General features: G+C 44.1%; 1 protein-coding gene across 3 annotated transcripts; it reads left to right on the top strand.

The window, feature by feature from the left end:
- Nucleotides 1–567: 567 nt before the first annotated feature.
- On the top strand, nt 568–26,536 carry LOC121567398 (sodium channel subunit beta-4). 3 transcript variants are annotated; one of them, XM_041877421.1, is made up of 6 exons: nt 568–1,345; nt 24,456–24,619; nt 24,800–25,019; nt 25,619–25,748; nt 26,076–26,130; nt 26,308–26,398. In XM_041877421.1, exons 1-5 carry the CDS (start codon nt 1,252–1,254, stop codon nt 26,122–26,124), a joined length of 657 nt encoding a protein of 218 aa, XP_041733355.1. In that variant the 5' UTR covers nt 568–1,251; the 3' UTR covers nt 26,125–26,130; nt 26,308–26,398. The 3 variants fall into 3 exon arrangements, with proteins under 3 accessions (XP_041733355.1, XP_041733354.1, XP_045076765.1); XM_041877420.1 differs by lacking the exon at nt 26,076–26,130 and having other exon boundaries at nt 569–766; nt 941–1,345; nt 26,308–26,536; XM_045220830.1 differs by lacking the exon at nt 26,076–26,130 and having other exon boundaries at nt 569–1,345; nt 26,308–26,536.
- Nucleotide 26,537: the final 1 nt, after the last annotated feature.

Here is a 26,537-nt window from a genome sequence, read left to right as displayed (position 1 = left end):
CTGAACGTGTATCAATAACGGCATGTTACTATGCATGCATGCGCATCAAATGTCTGGCATGGCATCTGATCTGGTAGTCGACCTCATTGACTTCACTGGTTACAACCTGTATTGCAGGAGTCCCTCGGATTGAAATCTCTCAGAGAGAAAAAATGAACTGTCTTTGTTTGAAATCCAACTGGATTAAACATGAACTGATGTAATGGTACATGTAGGGGGAATCAGATGAGTCATAGAGACAAAACACAAGTGTTTGTGGCTTAGAGAAATACAAACAGCTTTCAAGGAAAAGTCATTATTCTAAAATATATGGAACGTTGATGGATAGCTGGTGAGGGAGATGATCCAGGATGGAGGGGGGTATAGATGGCAGCGTACCCAGAGAAACCCTCCTAAACCTGGTCACAGATGCAGTGGTAGACAGGGTGGATTGCAGGACCCTCCTGTGCAGGGCTGAACCCAGCACCGTGTGTGAGATACAACTCTCCTCTCTCCTCTGTCCCCCTCCCCTCTTTCCCTCTCGCTCTGTCCTCCATGCCTCTGATGCAGTGGCTCTCCCTCCCCGCTCATTCCTTCCTGTGCCGGCTAGGGAGACACATACCGCCTGCCTGCTGCCTGTCTGCCTGAGCTCCAGGCTCTGCTGTGCCCTCCGCTCCCACCCCCCACATGCAGCTCTCCATCAGGGCCAACGCTGACATCCTCTCTACCCTGACTGCCTCCACAGCTCCACAGCTCTGCAGTGCAGACGCTCGCTCGCTCTCTCTGAGTGAGTTTTTTTCCTCTCCTCTGCCTGGTGTAGCTCTCAGGCTGGGGTATTCAGCGGATAATCAGTGTGTCGACGAGTGAGAGAGAGGAACTGAAGCAAAGAGAGAGAGAGAAAGCCTGGATCAGGTGCAGCAGCCTTCCCTAAAATCTATCTCTTTCTGTTACTCTCTTTCAGTCTGTCTTCTGCCTGGCACATACAGAAGGGTAGACATCATCCAGGAATCAGCCTTCCTTCACTCTCTTTCTCCTTCTCTGGGAGGAGAGAAGAGGAGGGAGACCGCAGGACTTTGCAGACTGACAAGTCGTGCTTTTTTTTTGCTCGCTCTTCGTCCCACCTCGCCCTACCCCTCCCCTCTATCCCACCCGCACCCCTGCTTGCTCCAGCCAACACACACCCACACACACACACACCCAGAGTGTGTTTCCAGGGGCAGACAGACAGATAAACAGACGGACGGACAGATTGCCAGACGGACGCAGTAAGATATGGAGTCCAAAGGAAGCGGCAGGTTCTCTATGTCCAGGTGTTTGCGCTCAGGAGACACCGTCCACGCCTGTGTTGTCGTCACACTTCTGCTCGGTGAGTCCAAAAGCTGACTTTATACTGGCATTTTTCCTCTCCTCTCCTTAACCCTCTCTAACTCTCTCTTGCTCTCTTTATCTCTCTCTCTCTCTCTGCACCCGTCTCCCTCCATCTAGCCCTGGGACGCCAGCCAAATCACTGCAGTTTCTGCAGAGCTTGCAGAAATGTGTCCGACACCAGCGGACAGGGTTGCTTATTTACTTGTGTAAGGCAGGGGTTTATTTGGTTAAATGGCTCATGCTTTTCTATATTGGGAGACTCGGAGTCATGTGTTTTAGCCACGTTGGGGCAGCGAGTGCTGCTTCTTGCGATTTTACGGCTCACTAAGAGAGTGAGTGGAGGGGATCAATTTTAGTTATCAAGGCGTAGATGCTGAGTCAGTAAGAAGATGCCGGTAACAATAGATCCTGTTTAGGGCAAGTGGAATTATGGGCTCTGCCAATGGACCTGCCAAGTCAATGAGTATGATGATCTCCAATGTTTGCATCTTGTGCCATGCTTTAGGGGGGAATGGAGGGAATGATCCACGGGACAAGACAATATACATCTAGATGAAGCAGTGGGATGGAAGTTGTCATGTGAGGAACACAGTGTAGTTGTCAAAAGACAGCCTTTACACTGTCTTCTCATCAGAGGAACTAGTGATGCAGATTCTACTACGCACTTCATTCTGTCACAGTACATTTACACATGCCACTTAATCAGGGACATATTTAACTCATTCAGCTGATGAGATGAAGTGTAAGGTCTTAATACAGTGAGGGAAGTGTATAGGAATGCATGGAGGAATATCATATTTTGTATTTATATATTTTGGGAAGAATATATTTAATATACAGTGGGGAGAACAAGTATTTGATACACTGCCGATTTTGCAGGTTTTCCTACTTACAAAGCATGTAGAGGTCTGTAATTTTTATCATAGGTACACTTCAACTGTGAGAGACGGAATCTAAAACAAAATTCCAGAAAATCACATTGTATGATTTTTAAGTAATTAATTTGCATTTTATTGCATGACATAAGTATTTGATACATCAGAAAAGCAGAACTTAATATTTGGTACAGAAACCTTTGTTTGCAATTACAGAGATCATACGTTTCCTGTAGGTCTTCACCAGGTTTGCACACACTGCAGCAGGGATTTTGGCCCACTCCTCCATACAGACCTTCTCCAGATCCTTCAGGTTTCGGGGGCTGTCAGCTGGGCAATACAGACTTTCAGCTCCCTCCAAAGATTTTCTATTGGGTTCAGGTCTGGAGACTGGCTAGGCCACTCCAGGACCTTGAGATGCTTCTTACGGAGCCACTCCTTAGTTGCCCTGGCTGTGTGTTTCGGGTCGTTGTCATGCTGGAAGACCCAGCCACGACCCATCTTCAATGCTCTTACTGAGGGAAGGAGGTTGTTGGCCAAGATCTCGCGATACATGGCCCCATCCATCCTCCCCTCAATACGGTGCAGTCGTCCTGTCCCCTTTGCAGAAAAGCATCCCCAAAGAATGATGTTTCCACCTCAATGCTTCACGGTTGGATGGTGTTCTTGGGGTTGTACTCATCCTTCTTCTTCCTCCAAACACGGCGAGTGGAGTTTAGACCAAAAAGCTATATTTTTGTCTCATCAGACCACATGACCTTCTCCCATTCCTCCTCTGGATCATCCAGATGGTCATTTGCAAACTTCAGACGGGTCTGGACATGCGCTGGCTTGAGCAGGGGGACCTTGCGTGCGCTGCAGGATTTTAATCCATGACGGCGTAGTGTGTTACTAATGTTTTTTTTTGAGACATTGGTCCCAGCTCTCTTCAGGTCATTGGCCAGGTCCTGCCGTGTAGTTCTGGGCTGATCCCTCACCTTCCTCATGATCATTGATGCCCCACGAGGTGAGATCTTGCATGGAGCCCCAGACCGAGGGTGATTGACCGTCATCTTGAACTTCTTCAATTTTCTAATAATTGCGCCAACAGTTGTTGCCTTCTCACCAAGCTGCTTGCCTAATTGTCCTGTAGCCCATCCCAGCCTTGTGCAGGTCTACAATTTTATCCCTGATGTCCTTACACAGCTCTCTGGTCTTGGCCATTGTGGGGAGGTTGGAGTCTGTTTGATTGAGTGTGTGGACAGGTGTCTTTTATAATGGTAATGAGTTCAAACAGGTGCAGTTAATACCGGTAATGAGTGGAGAACAGGAGGGCTTCTTAAAGAAAAACTAACAAGTCTGTGAGAGCCGGAATTCTTACTGGTTGGTACGTGATCAAATACTTATGTCATGCAATAAAATGTAAATTAATTACTTAAAAATCATACAATGTGATTTTCTGGATTTTTGTTTTAGATTCCGGCTCTCACAGTTGAAGTGTACCTATGATAAAAATTACAGACCTCTACATGCTTTGTAAGTAGGAAAACCTGCAAAATCGGCAGTGTATCAAATACTTGTTCTCCCCACTGTATATATTTTTTAAGTCAGATAATTAGCAGGTTGGCTCAATAACTACTCAAATCGCAGGATATCCATCCATTCTCATTCTCCCCAGTCTTCTTCCTGCTATGTTTTTATTGTCCTTTGAACATGTTTTGTTTAGCTACGCACAGACTAGTGTGACCACTAAATATGGTCCAATAACCACATGGTACCCTACATGTCTGGGTGATTTGATATATTGTTATACAAATTGCTGTAGCCTATAGGTTAGCTTTGTAGTAGAGTACCTGACTGCCAGATATTGTATCATATTCCATATTGTTTCAACATATAGTGCCATATAATGTACAGTAATACAATATAGTTACTCAAGCTTTAGACAAACTATGCCCTATGTATTTGAGAATCCACACATTATCATATCAGTTTGTTATCGCTAATTGTTAGCACGTACTGTAATATGGACACAATTCTTAGTGTGATAACCTAAGAGTCTTTTTGGCACTGACATCAATTCACCGATCAAATAAGAGCAAGATCACAAGATTGCACAAAACATCTTAAAACATTTTTTTGAATCGAAATTAGCATTCTATTCTAAAGAGGCTGACACAGCAGAGAGCTACCGATAATAAATAGGCTTTTCATTTGCATAATTCTTTGACATGGAATCTGACATTATATTAGATTATAGGACATACCTGATAAGTAGCCTCTCTTGCCTGTCTTGCCTCACTTGGCCAGTTTTTTCTGGATTCTCTGCCAGGCGGCTCTCCTTGGCTCTGCGTCAAGGTGAAGTACAGGTATTTTTTCTACAAATTTTTTCGCCACTAGGGAGCCTGGACTCCCGAGTGGCGCAGTGGTCTAAGGCACTGCATCGCAGTGCTAGCTGTGCCCTAGAGAGTCCAGGCTCTGTCGCAGCCGGCCGCGACCGGGAGACCCAGGGGCGGCGCACAATTGGTCCAGCGTCGTCCAAGGTAGGGGAGGGTTTGGCCGGCAGGGATGTGGGTTCGTTTCCCACGGGGGGCCAGTATAAAAAAAATAAAATTAAAATAAAAACATGTATGCATTCACTAACTGTAAGTCGCTCTGGATAAGAGCGTCTGCTAAATGACTAAAATGTCAATGTAAAGCTGGGGGGCGAAGGGTTGATGTGCATGTTCATATATATCCCCCTAGTGTATAGTGGAGGGTTTAACCTCCAACAAAACGAATGGGGTTCACATATCGACCAGCCAGGCCTAGGGAAAGCCATCACCCCCTCGAGACATCCATCAGAGACCAGGGAAGGTTCTGACATGTTGCTGGAACGTTTGTGCGCCAAAATGTCACATGTAATGGCCCGGCAGTTACAGTGGGGAAAAAAGTATTTAGTCAGCCACCAATTGTGCAAGTTCTCCCACTTAAAAAGATGAGAGAGGCCTGTAATTTTCATCATAGGTACACGTCAACTATGACAGACAAAATGAGAAAAAAAATCCAGAAAATCACATTGTAGGATTTTTTATGAATTTATTTGCAAATTATGGTGGAAAATAAGTATTTGGTCAATAACAAAAGTTTCTCAATACTTTGTTATATACCCTTTGTTGGCAATGACACAGGTCAAACGTTTTCTGTAAGTCTTCACAAGGTTTTCACACACTGTTGCTGGTATTTTGGCCCATTCCTCCATGCAGATCTCCTCTGGAGCAGTGATGTTTTGGGGCTGTCGCTGGGCAGCACGGACCTTCAACTCCCTCCAAAGATTTTCTATGGGGTTGAGATCTGGAGACTGGCTAGGCCACTCCAGGACCTTGAAATGCTTCTTAGGAAGCCACTCCTTCGTTGCCCGGGTGGTGTGTTTGGGATCATTGTCATTCTGAAAGACCCAGCCACGTTTCATCTTCAATGCCCTTGCTGATGGAAGGAGGTTTTCACTCAAAATCTCACGATACATGGCCCCATTCATTCTTTCCTTTACACGGATCAGTCGTCCTGGTCCCTTTGTAGAAAAACAGCCCCAAAGCATGATGTTTCCACCCCCATGCTTCACAGTAGGTATGGTGTTCTTTGGATGCAACTCAGCATTCTTTGTCCTCCAAACACGACGAGTTGAGTTTTTACCAAAAAGTTCTATTTTGGTTTCATCTGACCATATGACATTCTCCCAATCCTCTTCTGGATCATCCAAATGCACTCTAGCAAAATTCAGACGGGCCTAGACATGTACTGGCTTAAGCAGGGGGACACATCTGGCACTGCAGGATTTGAATCCCTGGCGGCGTAGTGTGTTACTGATGGTAGGCTTTGTTACTTTGGTCCCAGCTCTCTGCAGGTCATTCACTAGGTCCCACGGGGTGAGATATTACGTGGAGCCCCAGATCGAGGGAGATTATCAGTGGTCTTATATGTCTTCCATTTCCTAATAATTGCTCCCACAGTTGATTTCTTCAAACCAAGCTGCTTACCTATTGCAGATTCAGTCTTCCCAGCCTGGTGCAGGTCTACAATTTTGTTTCTGGTGTCCTTTGACAGCTCTTTGGTCTTGGCCATAGTGGAGTTTGGAGTGTGACTGTTTGAGGTTGTGGACAGGTGTCTTTTATACTGATAACAAGTTAAAACAGGTGCCATTAATACAGGTAACGAGTGGAGGACAGAGGAGCCTCTTAAAGAAGAAGTTACAGGTCTGTGAGAGCCATAAATCTTTCTTGTTTGTAGGTGACCAAATACTTATTTTCCACCATAATTTGCAAATAAATTCATTAAAAATCCTACAATGTGATTTTCTGGATATTTTTTCTCATTTTGTCTGTCATAGTTGACGTGTACCAATGATGACAATTACAGGCCTCTCTCATCTTTTTAAGTGGGAGAACTTGCACAGTTGGTGGCTGACTAAATACTTTTTTTCCCCACTGTATATCATTAGATCCTATGGTCGTTCTACATTGGCAGAGTGGAGAGAGAGAGACTATTAGACTACAGTATGAGAGATGTTTGCTGGGAGACTTGTCCATTACATCAGGTGATGGACAGAAGGTCGGGGAATTAGGATATCTTAGTCGCACATCAGGATGTAGCCAGACAAACACCCAATATAAGCCTTAAAGATGCACTCTCAAACCTTTGTATCATTTCAGCCAGTAGTTTTGAAAGTGGTGATCACGAGCCAAATGTGGTCCCCATTTTTTGTGTACTTCGTCATCCAATTCTGTACTATGTCATCTATTTCGTATGATATGTTATGTCCTGCATTATTGTTTTGTTTTTTTATTGCAATTCGTATGATATGTTACAAATCAAATTCGTACTATATGTTACAAATTTGTTGTGCTTAAAGATGCAATATGTAACTTTTTGGGCGACCCGACCAAATTCACATAAACATTTTAATTAGGGAGTATACATCTGTCATTCTCATTGAAAGCAAGTCTAAGAAGTGGTAGATCTGTTCTGTGCTCGCTATTTCTATGCTTCCCCTTCTTAAGTTTAGTTTTTGTGTCTTTTACTTTCGGTTTTGTACACCAGCTTCAAACAGTTGAAAATTAAATATTTTAGGTTATTGAAAATAACATAGTTTTTTTCCCCTCATCAATCTACACACAATACCCCATAATGACAAAGCAAAAACCGTTTTTTAGAAATGTTTGCAAAAAATGAAATAAAAAAATACGGCAATATCACTTTTACATAAGTATTCAGACCCTTTACTCAGTACTTTGTTGAAGCACGCTACAAGCTTGGCACACCTGTATTTGGAGAGTTTCTCCCATTCTTCTCTGCAGATCCTCTCAAGCTCTGTCAGGTTGGATGGGGAGCATTTCTGCACAGCTATTTCCAGGTCTCTGCAGAGAAGTTAGATCGGGTTTAAGTCCGGGCTTTGGCTGGGCAACTCAAGGACATTCAGAGACTTGTCCCGAAGCCACTCCTGCGATGTCTTGGCTGTGTGCTTAGGGTCATTGTCCTGTTGGAAGGTTAAAATTCGCCCCAGTCTGAGGTCCTGAGCGCTCTGGTGCAGGTTTTCATCAAGGATCTCTATGTACTTTGCTCTCTCTGTACTAGTCTCCTAGTCCCTGCCACTGAAAAACATCCCCACAGCATGATGCTGCCACCACCATGCTTCACCGTAGGGATGGTGCCAGGTTTCCTCCAGACGTGACGCTTGGCATTCAGGCCAAAGTGTTCAATCTTGGTTTCATCAGACCAGAGAATCTTGTTTCTCATTGACTGAGAGTCTTTAGGTGCATTTTGGCAAACTCCAAGCGGGCTGTCATGTGCCTTTTACTGAGGAGTGGCTTCCGTCTGGCCACTCTACCATAAAGGCCTGATTGAGAGATGGTTATCCTTCTGGAAGGTTCTCCCATCTCCACAGAGGAACTCTAGAGCTCTCTCAGAGTGACCATTGGGTTCTTGGTCACCTCCCTGACCAAGGCCCTTCTCCCCCGATTGCTCAGTTTGGCCGGGGGGCCAGCTGTTGGAAGAGTCTTGGTGGTTCCAAACTTCTTCCATTTAAGAATGATGGAGGCCAATGTGTTCTTGGGGACCTTCAATGCTGCAGACATTTTTTGTACACTTCCCCAGATCTGTGCCTTGACACAATCCTGTCTCGGCGCTCTACAGAGAATTGCTTTGATCTCATGGCTTGGTTTTTGCTCTGACATGCACTGTGAACTGTGGGACCTAATATAGACATGTGTGTGCCTTTCCAAATCATGTCCAGTCAATTTAATTTACCACAGGTGGACTCCAATCAAGTTGTAGAAACATCTCAAGGATGATCAATGGAAACAGGATGCACCTGAGCTCAATTTCGAGTCTCATAGCAAAGGGTCTGAATACTTATGTAAATAAGGTATTTCTGTTTTTCATTTTTAATACATTTCCAAACATTTCTAAAAACCTGTTTTTCGCTTTGTCATTATGGGGTATTGTGTGTAAATTGCTGAGGATTTGTATTCATTTAATCCAGTTTAGAATAAGGCTGGAACGTAACAAAATGTGGAAAAAGTCAAGGGGTCTGAATACTTTCCGAAGGCGCTGTACAAGCATCATAAAACCTATAACACAATACACTCATTTGACTTTGTGACAGACTGAAAAACAGCTTTTATCTCCAGGCTATCAGACTGGTACCACCCGGTACTCTACCCTGCACCTTAGAGACTGCTGCCCTATGTACATAGAGTCATTGGTCATTGTAATAATGTTTACAAGCTGTTTTACCCACTTCATATGTATATATTGTATTCTGGTCAAGGCTCATTCTATATACAGTAACTACTGCTGTTCACATCTTTTCTATGAATATACTGTCTATACACACCATCATATACATATTTATTTATATTCCGGACTCTGACATTGCTCGTATTGATATTTCTTAATTAATTAATTTAATTGTTTTGTTTTGTATTGTTAGGTATTACTGCACTGTTGGAGCTAGAAACACAAGCATTTTACGGTGCAGGAGGTCCTCTCTCTTCCTAGCTGCACCTGTCCTCTTAGCCCCACTATAACTAAGGGTATTGCCTTTTTAGATGTTATTTGGTATGGCTTGTGATGTTGGCTTGTTGTTTTGTTGCCAATAGAAAGCCTTTAGATGCAGTATTATTTATCATGTATGATGTAACTCTGTATAGTCATGAATAGCATGTAGGGTCACACAGAGCTTAAACAACTATGGAGTAGCAATGTTCCCAGCCAGCAGCAGTGAATGTTAAAGACTTAGCTCAGCAGAAATAGACGAAGTGGCTGGGACCAGGGAGAGTAGCTCAATTATTGTCAGAGTGTGAATGGGATTAGAGGGATGCCCCTGTCTCCCTCTACGTGTCCCTCTCCCTCGGGCTTGATTACCTGACCAACAGTCTTGTCTCAGAGACCTCAACACCACAAGGCTGGTCAGATGTTGAGCTTTAGTTGACTCTTTGACCTTTGTCCATGAGCCTGTTTGTCTCCTATAACAAAGTTCAACTTTGTCATTTTAAAGTCCAGACTGTCTTATTATTAAAGCGTGTGTGTGTTTGTGTGAGTGCGTGAGTGCGTGCGTGTATGTTAACAAGTGTGTGTAGATGTGTGTTTGCATGTAAGTGCTGAGCTATGTGCATTTAATTATCTCTGTGTGTGTGTTATAGACGGGGCACACTGTTCTGGTTATGAGCACACTGTTCTGGTTATGAACACACTGTTCTGGTTATGAGCACACTGTTCTGGTTATGAGCACACTGTTCTGGTTATGAACACACTGTTCTGGTTATGAGCACACTGTTCTGGTTATGAGCACACTGTTCTGGTTATGAGCACACTGTTCTGGTTATGAGCACACTGTTCTGGTTATGAACACACTGTTCTGGTTATGAACATACTGTTCTGGTTACGAGCACACTGTTCTGGATATGAGCCCGTGACGTCCTGTTGATCCACAGATTAGTCTGGACTGAGCCAAAATCATGGGATGGGCCAGCAGCACCAGCTGCCCTGGTGTTCATAACTATACTCGTCTTAGGCTGGTCTGATGTAACTATACACCCCGGTCTGATGTCATAACCACTTCAGACACACGCCACTCTTACAGGCCGAATAGTTATTACAGCCCTGCCAATACCGTAAGAATCCCCCCTCCCCCACAAGCACACACACACGCGCACACACGCGCAGGCAGGCAGGCAAGCACACAGACACACCAGAGTGAGAGCGAGAGACACACAGTTTTGAATGTCATCAACCCTCACCCACATACAGATATGTACTCCCCAGAGCTACATAACTCTTCTCACCACACACGGACATTCAGCACTTGTCCCCTGTGTAGTGTTACTGGACCGTGCTGACGGCCTGTACATAGCAATGTGTTGTAATACTAACACTATGCACTGGCATTGTTTGCGACATGAAACTACATGGATTAACATGTAATGATAGACTCCTTGCTGTGGACCATTGTTGTAATGTTAGACTGAAACACTGCAGTGGCACTTGTTTTTGTGTTGTACACCTGCTGAAGTAATGATTTTCATTGCTGTACTAAAATCCTAGGTGGTTGAGCCATGGTTGGGCCATTTAGATTTACTGTAGGATTATGTATGTCAAGGTTATGAGGGCATGTATGATGACTTCATGAATTAAGGTACCTTGGGAGAAAAGGGTAGATTAGAAAAAATGACAACTAGGACTGCATCAACAGTTTTCTTTGATATTTCCTAAAACCAGTCCAAATTAACCAGAAAGCCATTTATAGCAGTTCAATTTTTATTTTGTATGAAAGGTACACTCTAATAATCGTCAAGAGATTTCCCATATAGGTTACAAGGGAAATGAGCTATGGCTGTAAATTGAGAGCCTGAATATAGCACATAAAAAGTTTACACCAAAGGGTCACCTCTGAGGAGTTGATTGAGATGTTTTAATGAATTCCTATTGGGTTGGGGGATGCTTGCTATGTTATGGGGGTCTATTGTGGACTTGAATTGTTCTGTGTTCCTGTTTTCAAATAAGTTGAAATATGCCTTGTGTGTTAATACAGTATGGCATAGTCCCACTGGAATTGGAAACAATTTAAAAAGATAATGACTAAGGGATGATGTGCCCAACAAAAATGCATAGAAAAATGATCTCTATAATGGCATCCAAAACCATTATGCTCCGCATTCAGTGCTTTATGATTACGTTAGACCACAGTTAAAGGTAGACTTGGCTATAGTTCAAATCCGCCAAGACTGCCTCGATTGACTCTTCCCAAAGTGGCAACGCCCGAAGGGAGGGCACATACTGAGAAAAGAAGATGGCGTCTTTCGGAGAAATCCAAATTCTGTTCTGTTCTAATGGGGGTCTGTTGTCATTATGTGGTGTTGCTGTTTAGTTGAGTCACGTTCTCTTGAGAGGGTAGGAGTTTTGAGCTAAAATGACACTGGATACGTCTAACAATTTATGTTTCCATGTTTTTTGTTTTGTTTTGTTTTTTAACTTCCAAATCAGTCTTTCCTAGGCTTTCTCCTGTGTAGCTGAAGCAACATGACCTACAGTGATCCAATAATAACCAATGTCCTCCACTCTGCACTGTGCTTTGGTGTGCTGTAGCTGAGGGAGCAGTATGCCTGTAAGAGGGCCAGAGAGAGAGAGGTCTGCTGGACAGGCTGAGTGTGCTTACTGTACTTCACTGCTCTACTCAGGCTGAGGTTGAGGCTTATTCTCAGGTCTATGGAGTGACTCACAGGCTTCTGTCTGACTGCATTATAAAACCTCCTGATGCATTTCCATATGCAACAGAGCAGCCTACTTCTGTAGTCACTAAGTGGAGGGCTCAAGGGACAAGATGGATAACCAAGCGCCAGGCTAAGGCCACGCGGCCACTAGTGAATACGCACGGAGAGGAGGAGAGGAAGATGGAGGAGGAGAGGGTCAGAGAAATTGAATGAGTGAGGGTTAACTCAGTGAAGAAGTAGGAATGTGAAGAGGGAAGAGGAGAGGGATGGAGAGAATACAGAAATAGATGCATTATACCAGAGCTTAGTTACTTTAGGAGCTCCCATGAAAGAAGAAGGAATTAATAAAAGTTTGAGTGGAAATAAAGTCTTCCCCAATGTCTGACCCAGCCTTTAGAGACAAGTGTGGTGTTCCCAAAAAAAACTACCCAGTCAGCACTCCTGTCACGAAGAGGATAGATATGAGAGGAGGATAGACTTGAGGAGAGGGGAGGACCAAGGGCAGATTAATTATTAACCGACTTTGAGTTTTAAATGCAATGAAGGGATGTACAGGGTAGCGGTGAGGAGAGGAGGAACAGTTAGGGAGAGATTCTGAGGTAAAAGAGGGTCAGAGGTAAAAGAGGCAGGGGCGGCGGAATGGTTGACAAGGGGAAGAGAGGGGCAGGGACGGGTGGAGACAGATACTCAACTAAGAACGATAGATGGGCGATAGCTAAGTAAATGGAGGGCTGTGAGATCTCACATGTGAGCTCCTTCTCATGTTCTTTCTAGAATGCATCACTCCAATGGCCACTTCCTGGGTTCTGAACAGGCAGTTCAGATGGGGATGTTTTAGAGAATGGTGTCCTTATGAATTACAACAGAAGTTTGAATGGAGCATCTGACAGGAAGTTCCAGGCCAGCAGTCACTTTATATTAGTAATCTATCCCCGGGCAAGAGGAAAATGCCAAAAGGATGAGATTAGGAATATAATCCAGCCTTGCACCCACCCAAACCACTGCCTTTGTGTATCATTTTAGGATCATAACTGATCTAACTTTAGTAACTGGTATATCCACTTGTTCATCAGATGTGTGTATTTGTGTGTGCGTGTCTGTGTGTGTGTGTGTGTGTGGGGGGGGGGGGGGGTTGAGGACAGCTGTTCTTGATTTAATCTGAGATTAGCATGAGATATCACAGCTGTGATGCATTCACAAGGGCCACTAAAGGAATCAGGAGAGGACAGGGAGGCTGCCAGTTTGGGTTGCTAGTCTAGACAGATGTATCTTAGAGCACAAACAAGTAAACACCTCACAGACACACAGCCAGGCAAATTGAAGTATTTAGGCGCATATACATACCGCACATGCTTAAAAATGTGCTTAGTCGTGATATGAGCAGTACGATAGACACTAGCTCTTAAACTACAAGGCAAATAACATGTATCAGGGGAGCAGAACTATTCTTCAATCAATGGATATTACAGTGTTGTACTACAGTAATGTAAAACTCTCAGACTATGGTAACAGCAGTGTCACCACAACAGTCTGCTGAGTCACGGTTAATAGACGAGGAGTCAAGCCTTCTCTATAAACAACACACCAGTCCAATGGCAGCCTCTCTCTCTCTCTCTCTCTCTCTCTCTCTCTCTCTCTCTCTCTCGCTCTCTCTCTCTCTCTCTCTCTCTCTCTCTCTCTCTCTCTCTCTCTCTCTCTCTCGCTCTCTCGCTCTCTGTCTCTCTCGCTCTCTCTCTCTCTCTCTTAGAGGCAAAGATTGCTTGTGTGTGTGTGTCTTTGTGTGTGTGTCTGTGTCTCTGTGTGTGTGTGTGCGTGTGTGTGTGTGGTCATATGTTTGTGTGTGTGTATGTGTTTGTGCATGTGTGACAAAGTGATTAGAGGTAATATATTTGCCAGGTAGCAGGCAGGCAGTCGAGGCTGGTGAGCAGAAGGGTGGTTATTTAATTAAAACCACTGAGAGATTAGTCCTGTCCTGCCCTCCTGGGACCCACAACACACACACACACACGCGCGTGACTGACCAGCCATGCTGTCCCTAATCTAGCTAGCCCAGTACTACTGCCATCATACAGTTTATAGTGTCGCCAAACCCTGGCCTCAGAGCCCTTGAGCCCCCTTGGGCCAACACCAACACCACCACAAAACAGTTGCCTATAAATTGTGTAAAGATGAGGAGTAGATGAGTAGGGAGTATGTTAAAAGATAAAGAGGAGGGAAATAGAGTGCAGTGTGAGAGAAAGGGCAGCGTTTGATGGCGACATTGTCAAGCCAGTAAGCGAGAGAGAGAGCAAGGGAGAAGGAGGCAGAGAGAGAAACATAGTCTATTGAGCTGCTGCAGCATTACTCTGCTGCATTACAGAGAGAGAGACAGAGAGAGAGAGAAGGGGATGGAGGGAGGGATATATTGTGATGCTGAAGAGGGAAGTGTGCGTGCGTGCAAGTGTTTGTGTGTACCGTATGTCTGTGCCTGTGCATTCCTAGAAACAGGGAAGGGAGATTACCAGGAAAGGCTAAATTGAAATAGTACAAAATAGGGAGCTTAGATTGTTTTGCAGGTACCCCTCGCTCATTTTCCTTCTGCTTCCCTCAGTCAGTTCCCTCTCTTTGCTGAAGTGTGATTGATGCTAGTGTCTGTCATTCTCAACCTCTGTCATTCTCAGCCACAGCGGCCCAGTAAAAATAACAATCTGTCAAGATCAAACAGTGGATTGGATGGGTGTAAACTATATGCCAATAGCTCCAACTAGCCCTCTAAGTGGAATTCATACCATATTGATTACACAATCCAGATTACAGGGTTAGATTTCAGATGCTATATCAAAATGATCGAGTCTATTTGGACTGAAGTGGCTAGAGGCTAGAGGCTAGGGACTAGGTGTTAGGGGCTAGGGGGTAGGAGCTAGGGGCTAGGGGGTAGGAGCTAGTGGGTAGGAGCTAGGGTCTAGGAGCTAGGGGGTAGGAGCTAGGGTCTAGGGGGTAGGAGCTAGGGGGTAGGAGCTAGGGGGTAGGAGCTAGTGGGTAGGAGCTAGGGTCTAGGAGCTAGGGGGTAGGAGCTAGGGTATAGGGGGTAGGAGCTAGGGGGTAGGAGCTAGGGGGTAGGAGCTAGGGGGTAGGAGCTAGGGTCTAGGGGGTAGGAGCTAGGTGGTAGGGGGTAGGAGCTAGGGGGTAGGGGGTAGGAGCTAGGGGCTAGGGGCTAGGGGGTAGGAGCTAGGTGGTAGGGGGTAGGAGCTAGGGGGTAGGGGGTAGGAGCTAGGGGCTGGGGTATATTTCGGATGGGATATTCATAAAGATTTATCTACACTAATTGGAATGAAGTGAAAGAATCAGCACTAATGTGGTAATTGCCCCAGTTAATCGGTGCAATTAATAATCTGTTGAATTGTTAATTGTTTTCCTAAGCAAGTTGCTTTAAAATAGCTGTTCGATCACAGCCAAGGACAAACTAAAGGCAACTTTTTTTTAGTCAATATCTTTTCATTTGAGGATGCATTGCCATTCACTGCACAGCAAATTGTCATTTGATCTGCAACAAATTATACTGAACAAAAATATAAACGCAACATGCAACAATTCTACTGAGTTACAGTTCATATAAGGAAATCAGTCCATTAAAATAAATAAATTAGGCCCTAATCTATGGATTTCACATTACTGGGCAGGGGTGCAGCCATTATGGGAGTTTTGGAGCAGTGGCTTCTTCATTGCTGAGCGGCCTTTCAGGTTATGTCGATATAGGACTCGTTTTACTGTGGATATAGATACTTTTGTACCTGTTTCCTCCAGCATCTTCACAAGGTCATTTGCTGTTGTTCTGGGATTGATTTACACTTTTCGCACCAAAGTACTGTCACGATCGTTTACGGATGAGACGGACCAAGGCGCAGCGTGATAAGCGTACATATTTATTAAAGTACTGAACACGAACAAAACAACAAACAAACGATACATGAAGTCCAAGGTAGACTAATAACATACCTATACGGAACAAGATCCCACACCGACTAGTGCCAAACAGGCTGCCTAAGTATGGTCCCCAATCAGAGACAATGAGATACAGCTGCCTCTGATTGGGAACCACCCTGGCCAACATAGATCTAAACGATCTAGCACATAAACATAGAAAATACAACACAGACACTACACACCATGGCTCAACATTTCAGAGTCCCCAGAGCCAGGGCGTGACAAGTACGTTAATCTCTAGGAGACAGAACGCTTCTCCTTCCTGAGCGGTATGACGGCTGCGTGCTCCCATGGTGTTTATGCTTGCAAACTATTGTTTGTACAGATGAACGTGGTACCTTCAGGCATTTGAAAATTGCTCCCAAGGATGAACCAGACTTGTGGAGGTCTACAATTGTTATTCTGAGGTCATGGCTGATTTCTTTAGATTTTCCCATGACGTCAAGCAAAGAGGCTCTGAGTTTGAAGGAAGGCCTTGAAATACATCCAAAGGTACACCTCCAATTGACTCAAATGATGTCAATTAGCCTATCAGAAGTTTCTAAAGCATGACATCATTTTCTGGAATTTTCCAAGCTGTTTAAAGGCACATTCAACTTAGTATGTAAACCTTTGACCCACTGGAATTGGGTAAACCCACTGGAACAGTATGTAAACCTTTGACCCACTGGAATTGTGATACAGTGAATTATAAGTGAAATAATCTGTCTGTAAACAATTGTTGGAAAAATTACTTGTGTCATGCACAAAGTAGATGTCCTAACCGACTTTCCACAACTATAGTTTGTTAACAAGAAATTTGTGCAGTGGTTGAAAAACGAGTTTTAATGACTCCAACCTAACTGTACGCAAACTTCCGACTTCAACTGTAAGAAACATGAATTTCGGATCATTTGTTTTGAAATGTCTCTCAGGTTGATGAGAAAATGTCCAGACTGATGTTGTTGATACACTAAAAGGTACATTTTCCAGAAAGTACATCTTTCAATCTGTCTAGTAGGAGTATTTCTCATCCATTTTCACCTAATGCTGCTCACACATTATGTTGTTTGAAACTTTACTTTCAGATAATTGAGAGTGGTCAGTAGTATGGTCAGTAGTTGTGGTCAGTAGTTGGGTGGTTTATTAGTTGTGGTCAGTAGTTGTGTGGTTTTGGTCGGTAGTTGTGCGGTTGTGGTCAGTAATTATGGTCATTAGTTGTGGTCAGTAGTTGTGTGGTTGTGGTCAGTAGTTGTGTGGTTGTGATCTGTAGTTGTGTGGTTGTGGTCAGTAGTTGTGTCGTTGTGGTCAGTAGTTGTGTGGTTGTTGTCAGTAGTTGCGTGGTTGTGGTCAATAGTTGTGATCAGTAGTTGTGTGGTTCTGGTCAGAAGTTGTGTGGTTGTGGTCAGTAGTTGTGCGGTTCAGTAATTGTGTGGTCACTAGTTGTGTGATTGTGGTCAGTGGTTCTGTGGTTGTGGTCAGTAGTTGTGGTCAGTGATTGTGGTCAGTAGTTTTGGTCAGGAGTTGTGGTCAGTAGTTGTGTGGTTGTGGTCAGTAGTTGTGGTCAGGAGTTGTGTGCAGAAGTTGTGGTCAGTAGTTGTGGTCAGTATTCATGGTCTGTAGTTGTGGTGTTGTGGTAAGTAGTTGTGTGGTCAGTAGCTGTGTGGTTTTGGTCAGTAATTGTGCACAGTAGTTGTGGTCAGTGGTTCTGTGGTTGTGGTCAGTAGTTGTGGTCAGTGATTGTGGTCAGTAGTTTTGGTCAAGAGTTGTGGTCAGTAGTTGTGTGGTTCAGTAGTTGGTAGTTGTGTTGTTGTGGTCAGTAGTTGTAGTCAGTAGTTGTGGTCAGTAGTGGTCAGTAGTTTTAGTCAGTAGTCATGGTCAGTGGTGGTCAGTAGTTGTGGTCAGTAATTGTGTGGTTGTGGCCAGTAGTTGTATGATTGTGGTCAGTAGTTGTGGTCAGTAGTTGTGGTCAGGAATTGTGTTCAGTATTTGTGGTTAGTAGTTCTGGTCAGTAGTTATGGTCTGTAGTTGTGGTCAGTAGTTGTAGTCAGTAGTTATGGTTAGTAGTGGTCAGTAGTTGTGGTCAGTAGTTGTGTGGTTGTGGTCAGTAGTTGTGGTCAGGAATTGTGTTCAGTATTTGTGGATAGTAGTTGTGGTCAGTAGTTATGGTCTGTAGTTGTGGTCAGTAGTTGTAGTCAGTAGTTATGGTTAGTAGTGGTCAGTAGTTGTGGTCAGTAGTTGTGTGGTTGTGGTCAGTAGTTGTGTGGTTGTGGTCAGTAGTTGTGTGGTTGTGGTCAATAGTTGTGATCAGTAGTTGTGTGGTTCTGGTCAGTAGTTATGGTTAGTAGTGGTCAGTAGTTGTGGTCAGTAGTTGTACGGTTCAGTAATTGTGTGGTCACCAGTTGTGTGGTTGTGGTCAGTGGTTCTGTGGTTCTGTGGTTGTGGTCAGTAGTTGTGGTCAGTGATTGTGGTCAGTAGTTTTGGTCAGGAGTTGTGGTCAGTAGTTTTGTGGTTGTGGTCAGTAGTTGTGGTCAGGAGTTGTGTGCAGAAGTTGTGGTCATTGTTGTGGTCAGTATTTACGGTCTGTAGTTGTGGTGTTGTGGTAAGTAGTTGTGTGGTCAGTAGCTGTGTGGTTTTGGTCAGTAATTGTGCACAGTAGTTGTGGTCAGTGGTTCTGTGGTTGTGGTCAGTAGTTGTGGTCAGTGATTGTGGTCAGTAGTTTTGGTCAGGAGTTGTGGTCAGTAGTTGTGTGGTTCAGTAGTTGGTAGCTGTGTTGTTGTGGTCAGTAGTTGTAGTCAGTAGTGGTGGTCAGTAGTGGTCAGTAGTTTTAGTCAGTAGTCATGGTCAGTGGTGGTCAGTAGTTGTGGTCAGTAATTGTGTGGTTGTGGCCAGTAGTTGAATGATTGTGGTCAGTAGTTGTGGTCTGTAGTTGTGGTCAGGAATTGTGTTCAGTATTTGTGGTTAGTAGTTCTGGTCAGTAGTTATGGTCTATAGTTGTGGTCAGTAGTTGTAGTCAGTAGTTATGGTTAGTAGTGGTCAGTAGTTGTGGTCAGTAGTTGTGTGGTTGTGGTCAGTAGTTGTGGTCAGGAAAGGTATTCAGTAGTTGTGGTCAGTAGTTGTAGTCAGTAGTTATGGTTAGTAGTGGTCAGTAGTTGTGGTCAATAGTTGTGTGGTTGTGGTCAGTGTCTAAACTACAGTTGTTGCGTGTGAAAACTGAAAGACGTGCGATGAGAAGTGATCGGGTGAAATATGAAGTGAGTGAACAGAGACAGCTTCGCTCTATCCAATCAGAGCAGCAGGATCAACGTACAGCCCGCCCTTCTCTTTACAGACAGGCAAATTAGCCAGTTGAGTTATTTATAGCACGGGGCGCGATCCTTAGAAGGGGGACGAAGCTAGTGAGCATTAGAGATCTTCTCTGTATCATTCCAGGTCGTCCAGACCGGGGAAGAGTAGAAATCTTAGTGCTAGCTGTTCGGTCCAAAACAGATTCACAAATCATGGGAATTTGTCTCGCTATGAAGATGTTGTCTCCCTCCGAGGCATGTGTTGCTAGGCAACAGTTGGCTTGGCAGGCCTGCTCCCTCCATGGCTAAAGCCAGTGTGAGAAACATGCTAGCAAACGTTTGTGCTATGAAACTAAATAAATACTGCACTCTGACCCACACAACTTCTTTGCTAGATTCATAATAGTGTTGTTAGACAAAGCAAGGAAAGTGAACTTCAAAATGTTTCAAAATGGAATTTGCAGCTGTTGTTGGTGAGTAATGAATCTGTTAGCTTCTGACATTGCTTACTACATCTTTAATGAAAGCAGTCGATGGGTTACTAAAACAGCTCTTCCTATTGATTGGTAAAAGCTATTCCTGGTCTGCGTTCAGTTTTCAAAAGCAGAGAGGTAGAGGAAGATTTCATATGCTCTAAGTTTTTGACTGACTTGTTGGGGGAGTGATCAAAACGGCAGTTGTTTGGAAAAAAAATTGCTAATACAGTTACTAAAACAGCTGTATTGTTAGATTGGTAACATATAAATCTGTTCCAATTTCAGATTTGAATAGCAGGGAAGTAGACCAAGATGTCGTACCCTCTATATTTTAGTTGGCAAAGTGGTCAAAGTAGCTGATTTGTGTCAAAAGTAGCATTGCTGCATTTACAGTGAATGGAATGTTGAAAGTGATGGGGTCCTTTAGCATATTGAGGAAATCCCTTGAAAGTGGATGGAGGACAAAAAAAAAAGACAACAGGTTTTATAGTTTAAAAAGTATAAAATATATTAAAAGGTTGTTTACAAGCAACTCAGCCCAGACCCGTCTGCATGTTTTAAAGTTTGAATGACATTTCTAGCTTAAATGGTATAAGGGTGTGCTAAAGAAAAAAAAAGTATATTGAAGATTTAAAGTGGGGACTCATTAACTAGCTGAAACAAGCCACCTGTGTTCATGCTTCTAGTCATTGTTGCTAGCTATCAGACTGATAACAATACACATCCTTTTGCATGTTTGTCGTGGCGTTGCAAACCCACTAGCCTGGGTACCAGTCTGTTTCTGCTAACATTCCACTCCTTGCATCTCATTTGCCATGTTAGCAGAAACAGACTGGTACCCAGGCTACCAACCCACCTGTCTACTGGCAATTATCATCACATTACTGTGTGATAACGTTTACATATATATATATATTTTTTAAACATTTTTTGTCATTTAGCAGACGCTCTTATCCAGAGTGACTTACAGTTAGTGAGTGCATACATTATTTTTTTATATTTTTCATACTGGCCCCCCATGGGAATCGAACCCACAACCCTGGCATGGCAAACGCCATGCTCTTCCAACTGAGCTACATCCCTGCCGGCCATTCCCTCCCCTACGCTGGGCCAATTGTGCGCCGCCCCATGGGTCTCCCGGTCGCGGCCAGCTACAACAGAGCCTGGATTCGAACTACAATCTCTAGTGGCACAGCTAGCACTGCAATGCAGTGTCTTAGACCACTGCGCCACTCGGGAGACATCCTGTAGTATTGGCCAAGTACAAACACATTATTTTCATTGATTCATCATTTCATTTATTTTAAAAGGGCAATGTTTCATTTCATTTTCACTTTATGCTTATGGTAAGGCAGGGGCTGGGCTAGGCAGAGCTGAGGTAATTAGCAGATGGGATTGCTTGGTTCTCCTGATTTGATCTATTGCCATGTTGTGCAAGGCTGGAGGGACTGCAGTACTATAGTCTTCAGTCATTTACCGTCCCAAAAACACACTTACTCGTACCAGGGTTGTTTACAGGCCCATACACTCGGCACACACACTCACTATCTCTTTCCCAGAATGAAATATTGAGATGGGACGAGAGGTTTTAAAAATAGCCCCTGTGCAGTCCTCACAGCGCTGATGCCAAGCTACATGGTGAGAATACCACCGCCCGTCGTGCTGCAGCATGCTGCACTGCATAGCCCACAGGACCAGACAGAAAACAACCTGCCTTTTCTCTCTGTCTCTCTTTCCTCCGGCTCTCTGTCTATCTTTCGCTCTTTCCTCCTCCACTCTCTATCTCTCTCTTTGTCTTCCCCTCTCTCTCTGTCCCTCCTCATTCTGCTCACTCCCACACACATGTATGTTTGTGTGTATATATACAGTATGTATGTATGTATGTGTGTATATATACAGTATGTACGTATGTGTGTATACAGTGGGGGAAAAAAGTATTTAGTCAGCCACCAATTGTGCATGTTCTACCACTTAAAAAGATGAGAGAGGCCTGTAATTTTCATCATAGGTACACGTCAACTATGACAGACAAAATTAGAATTTTTTTCTCCAGAAAATCACATTGTAGGATTTTTTATGAATTTATTTGCAAATTATGGTGGAAAATAAGTATTTGGTCAATAACAAAAGTTTCTCAATACTTTGTTATATACCCTTTGTTGGCAATGACACAGGTCAAACGTTTTCTGTAAGTCTTCACAAGGTTTTCACACACTGTTGCTGGTATTTTGGCCCATTCCTCCATGCAGATCTCCTCTAGAGCAGTGATGTTTTGGGGCTGTCGCTGGGCAACACGGACTTTCAACTCCCTCCAAAGATTTTCTATGGGGTTGAGATCTGGAGACTGGCTAGGCCACTCCAGGACCTTGAAATGCTTCTTACGAAGCCACTCCTTCGTTGCCCGGGCGGTGTGTTTGGGATCATTGTCATGCTGAAAGACCCAGCCACGTTTCATCTTCAATGCCCTTGCTGATGGAAGGAGGTTTTCACTCAAAATCTCACGATACATGGCCCCATTCATTCTTTCCTTTACACGGGTCAGTCGTCCTGGTCCCTTTGCAGAAAAACAGCCCCAAAGCATGATGTTTCCACCCCCATGCTTCACAGTAGGTATGGTGTTCTTTGGATGCAACTCAGCATTCTTTGTCCTCCAAACACGACGAGTTGAGTTTTTACCAAAAAGTTATATTTTGGTTTCATCTGACCATCATCCAAATGCACTCTAGCAAACTACAGACGGGCCTGGACATGTACTGGCTTAAGCAGGGGGACACGTCTGGCACTGCAGGATTTGAGTCCCTGGCGGCGTAGTGTGTTACTGATGGTAGGCTTTGTTACTTTGGTCCCAGCTCTCTGCAGGTCATTCACTAGGTCCCCCCCGTGTGGTTCTGGGATTTTTGCTCACCGTTCTTGTGATCATTTTGACCCCATGGGGTGAGATCTTGCGTGGAGCCCCAGATCGAGGGAGATTATCAGTGGTCTCGTATGTCTTCCATTTCCTAATAATTGCTCCCACAGTTGATTTCTTCAAACCAAGCTGCTTACCTTTTGCAGATTCAGTCTTCCCAGCCTGGTGCAGGTCTACAATTTTATTTCTGGTGTCCTTTGACAGCTCTTTCGTCTTGGCCATAGTGGAGTTTGGAGTGTGACTGTTTGAGTTTGTGGACAGGTGTCTTTTATACTGATAACAAGTTCAAACAGGTGCCATTAATACAGGTAACGAGTGGAGGACAGAGGAGCCTCTTAAAGAAGAAGTTGCAGGTCTGTGAGAGCCAGAAATCTTGCTTGTTTGTAGGTGACCAAATACTTATTTCCACCATAATTTGCAAATAAATTCATAAAAAATCCTACAATGTGATTTTCTGGATTTTTTTTCTCAATTTGTCTGTCATAGTTGACGTGTACCTATGATGAAAATTACAGGCCGCTCTCATCTTTTTAAGTGGGAGAACTTGCACAATTGGTGGCTGATTAAATACTTTTTTTCCCCACTGTACATACAGTATGTATGTATGTATATTATTTTACTGCTCTAGGGATATAATTATTGTTATAACCTTATTTACTATTATGTATAGACTTTTACTGTAATATTTTTTCACTCTTTATGCGATGTGCAATGCAGAGAACACCGTAAGAAGAATTGTCATTGAATTACCACAGTGAATTATTGTAGTGTTTATTTATGTGTCAATTTATCCCATAAGGCATGGGTTGCCAATTGGCAATTTGACACAAAAATAAAATGTCATTCATTTTCATTAATTCATTCCATCCATTCCCTGACTCTATGTCTCTTTTTGATTTCCCTGTCTTTCACAGCCTCCCTTGAAAACATATTTCAATAGGCTACTTGATTTGTATGCAGTAGAATGCAAAGGACTCAATTATTTTGGAGATCACGCAGATGCTTTGACTAGGGAGGCATTATGACTTATGATGGACACACTCAAACACACACACACACACACACACACACACACACACACACACACACACACACACACACACACACACACACACACACACACACACACACACACACACACACACACACACACAAACACACACACAGAAACACACCAGTGTGTCATGTTAAACAGGTCTATATTGGCCTAGGTTGACCAGCCAGGTCACCCGTGATACAACTCAGTGTTTGACGTCCATCCATGTCTGAGGATGTCAGGCGATGACATGGAAACTGGCCACTAGGGGCAACAGTGAGCGCTGTTACCTTCCAGTAGGTGGGTGTAAGCATCTGCCTCTGATTCCAAAGGTTGCAATTTGAAATCCAGCAAACCTTAACCCTTACCTTAACCATTTGGAGTTAATGCCTAACCTTAAGATTTCGGAGTTAATACCTAAACTTAACCATAAACACTTCAAAATTTGACATTTGCAACAACTAATCTAATTCTGACATGAGAATGTGAGAGCTAGTTGAGGTTGACTGTGTGTGTGTGTGTTGTGCCCCTGATGATAGTAACAGCCATTTAACAGCCAGGCCGCTATATAAATAGCCGGAGATAAGAGAAGAACAGTCATGTAGGCTACTGCTGCTGGTGAAAAACAAATGATGTCCTCACACTCCCCTTCTTCATTCTCTCATTCTCTCTCTCTCTCTCTCTCTCTCTCTCTCTCTCTCTCTCTCTCTCTCTCTCTCTCTCTCTCTCTCTCTCTCTCTCTCTCTCTCTCTCTCTCTCTCTCTCTCTCTCTCTCTCCCTCTCTCTCTCTCTCTCTCTCTCTCTCTCTCTCACTCTCTCTCTCACTCTCTCCCTCCTTCCCTCCTCCGTCCCCTTCCAGGGGTATGGTGTGCTTCAGCGCTGGAGGTTTCAGTGGGGAAGGTGCCCTTCATGGAGGCAATGAACGGCAGCACGGTGCTGTTACCCTGCACCTACTCCAGCTGCATTGGCATCAAGAACCTCTACTTCAACTGGCACTACAACGACAACGGCACCATGATGAAGGCAAGACACTGACTGAGAGGAGTTATCTCCGTCAGTAACACCCCCTCAATGAGCAATGTGACATCCCACTCATATCTAAACATCTCTCCCCTCACCCCTGTTCTCCACCTCTTGCCCCCTCTCCCTCTCCCTCTCCCTCTCCCTCTCCCTCTCCCTCTCCCCCTTCCTCTCCCTCTCCAGCTGTGTGAGGCAGTGATCCCTATAGAAGGTATGGAACCACGGGTGCAGGTGTACCACGAGCGGATAGAGTTTGTGGGCAGCAGTAAGCACAACAACATCTCCATCCTGCTGTTCAACGTGACCTTCGAGGATGAGGGAGAGTACACCTGTTTCGCGCGGAACCCCAAGGAGAAGAATCGCAACCATAGCGCCATCTTCACCCTGTTTGTGGTGGATGAGTGTAAGACGCTGCACACTCCCTGAATGCATACGACATACTCATTGATTACATTTTCATACTTTAGGTATAGGCCACCCAGTCACCAGTCTTTTTGATGCCTTCAAGTGGAAGTATGGGCAAATATCTGATTCATTTGTCATGTAACTAAGTTCCACATTGTATAATAGCTGAAGAATACCCTGATATCAGTTCCATGGTCAAGTGTTATGTTGCAACATGATTTATTTATTGTCCAACCGAATGTGTTGATTGTGGTGTATACACAGTATACACTACAATCAATTCCTTGGAGGTAAAAGCTATATGGAAATGTATCATATCTCCTCAAGAGCGGATCAATCCATCTTCCAGCGCTGTGGTTGTGAGACTGACCACACCTTCTCTTTCCTCCCCTCCTTGAATCTTTACAGATACACCTTTGACATAATGTCAAAGATCTGCATCAAATTACTTCTTCATATTCTCCTAGAACGTACACCTGACTATCATTATAGGGAAACAGCTGAATACTCATCTTACAGAACCCTCTCTTCCTCTCACCATCCCATTCCTCCCTCCCTTCCACACTCTCTCTTGTCTTATCCACCTCCTCTCCCCAGTGAAAGTGGTTGACAATACCGTAACCACCATCATCGTGTCTGTCGTGGGCGGAGTCATTGGCTTGATCATCGTTGTCATGGTGACAAAGACTCTGGTGCTCCTCATCCTAAAAAAGTCTGCAGAGAAGAAGTAAGAGATGACAACTCAGTTGTATAAGTGATGACAACGCAGTTTTATAAGTGATGACAACTCAGTTGTGTAAGTGATGACAACTCAGGTGTATAAGTGATGGCAGAGTATGCAGTTAGTATGTATTATATGAGTGTGTGTGGCAAAAATAAATAAATAGACATTTCAGATACAGAGATAGCGCACACACACACAGGCTGGGAGCAGCCACAGAGTGGTGTCCATTGAGCTGTTTGGGAGTTAAGTGACTTGCTCAAGGGCATCTGAGATATTAATGCCAGCAACCCTCTGGTTGCCAGCTCACCCCCTTCACATTTTTCCCGTCAGCGCTGGGATTCGAACCGACAGCTCTTCGGCTACCGCCTCCCCCCTTTGAACATTGGTATGCATGCCTTTATCAACATTTCTTTACCTGCCTTTTGTTCTTCACACTGACTCTGACCTTCTCTCTCTCTCTCTCTCTCTCTCTCTCTCTCTCTCTCTCTCTCTCTCTCTCTCTCTCTCTCTCTCTCTCTCTCTCTCTCTCTCTCTCTCTCTCTCTCTCTCTCTCCTCTCACAGTAAAGAGTGCCTTGTGAGCTCAGGACAGGACAACACAGAAAATGGACTCAACACAACCAAAGCGGAGAACAAAGCCACACCAAAGGCTTGAAACATGTGTACCTATGTATATGTACATATATGTCTGCACATGTATATAAATTGAAGTCGGAATACACCTCAGCCAAATACATTTAAACTCAGTTTTTCACAATTCCTGACATTTAATACTAGTAAAAATTCCCTGTCTT

This window comes from Coregonus clupeaformis, chromosome 6 (assembly GCF_020615455.1).
Source record: "Coregonus clupeaformis isolate EN_2021a chromosome 6, ASM2061545v1, whole genome shotgun sequence".
In the NCBI taxonomy this organism is placed as follows: Eukaryota; Metazoa; Chordata; class Actinopteri; order Salmoniformes; family Salmonidae; genus Coregonus; species Coregonus clupeaformis.
Note: the sequence above shows the minus strand (reverse complement) of the source record. Positions and strands in the feature narration are given on the sequence as shown.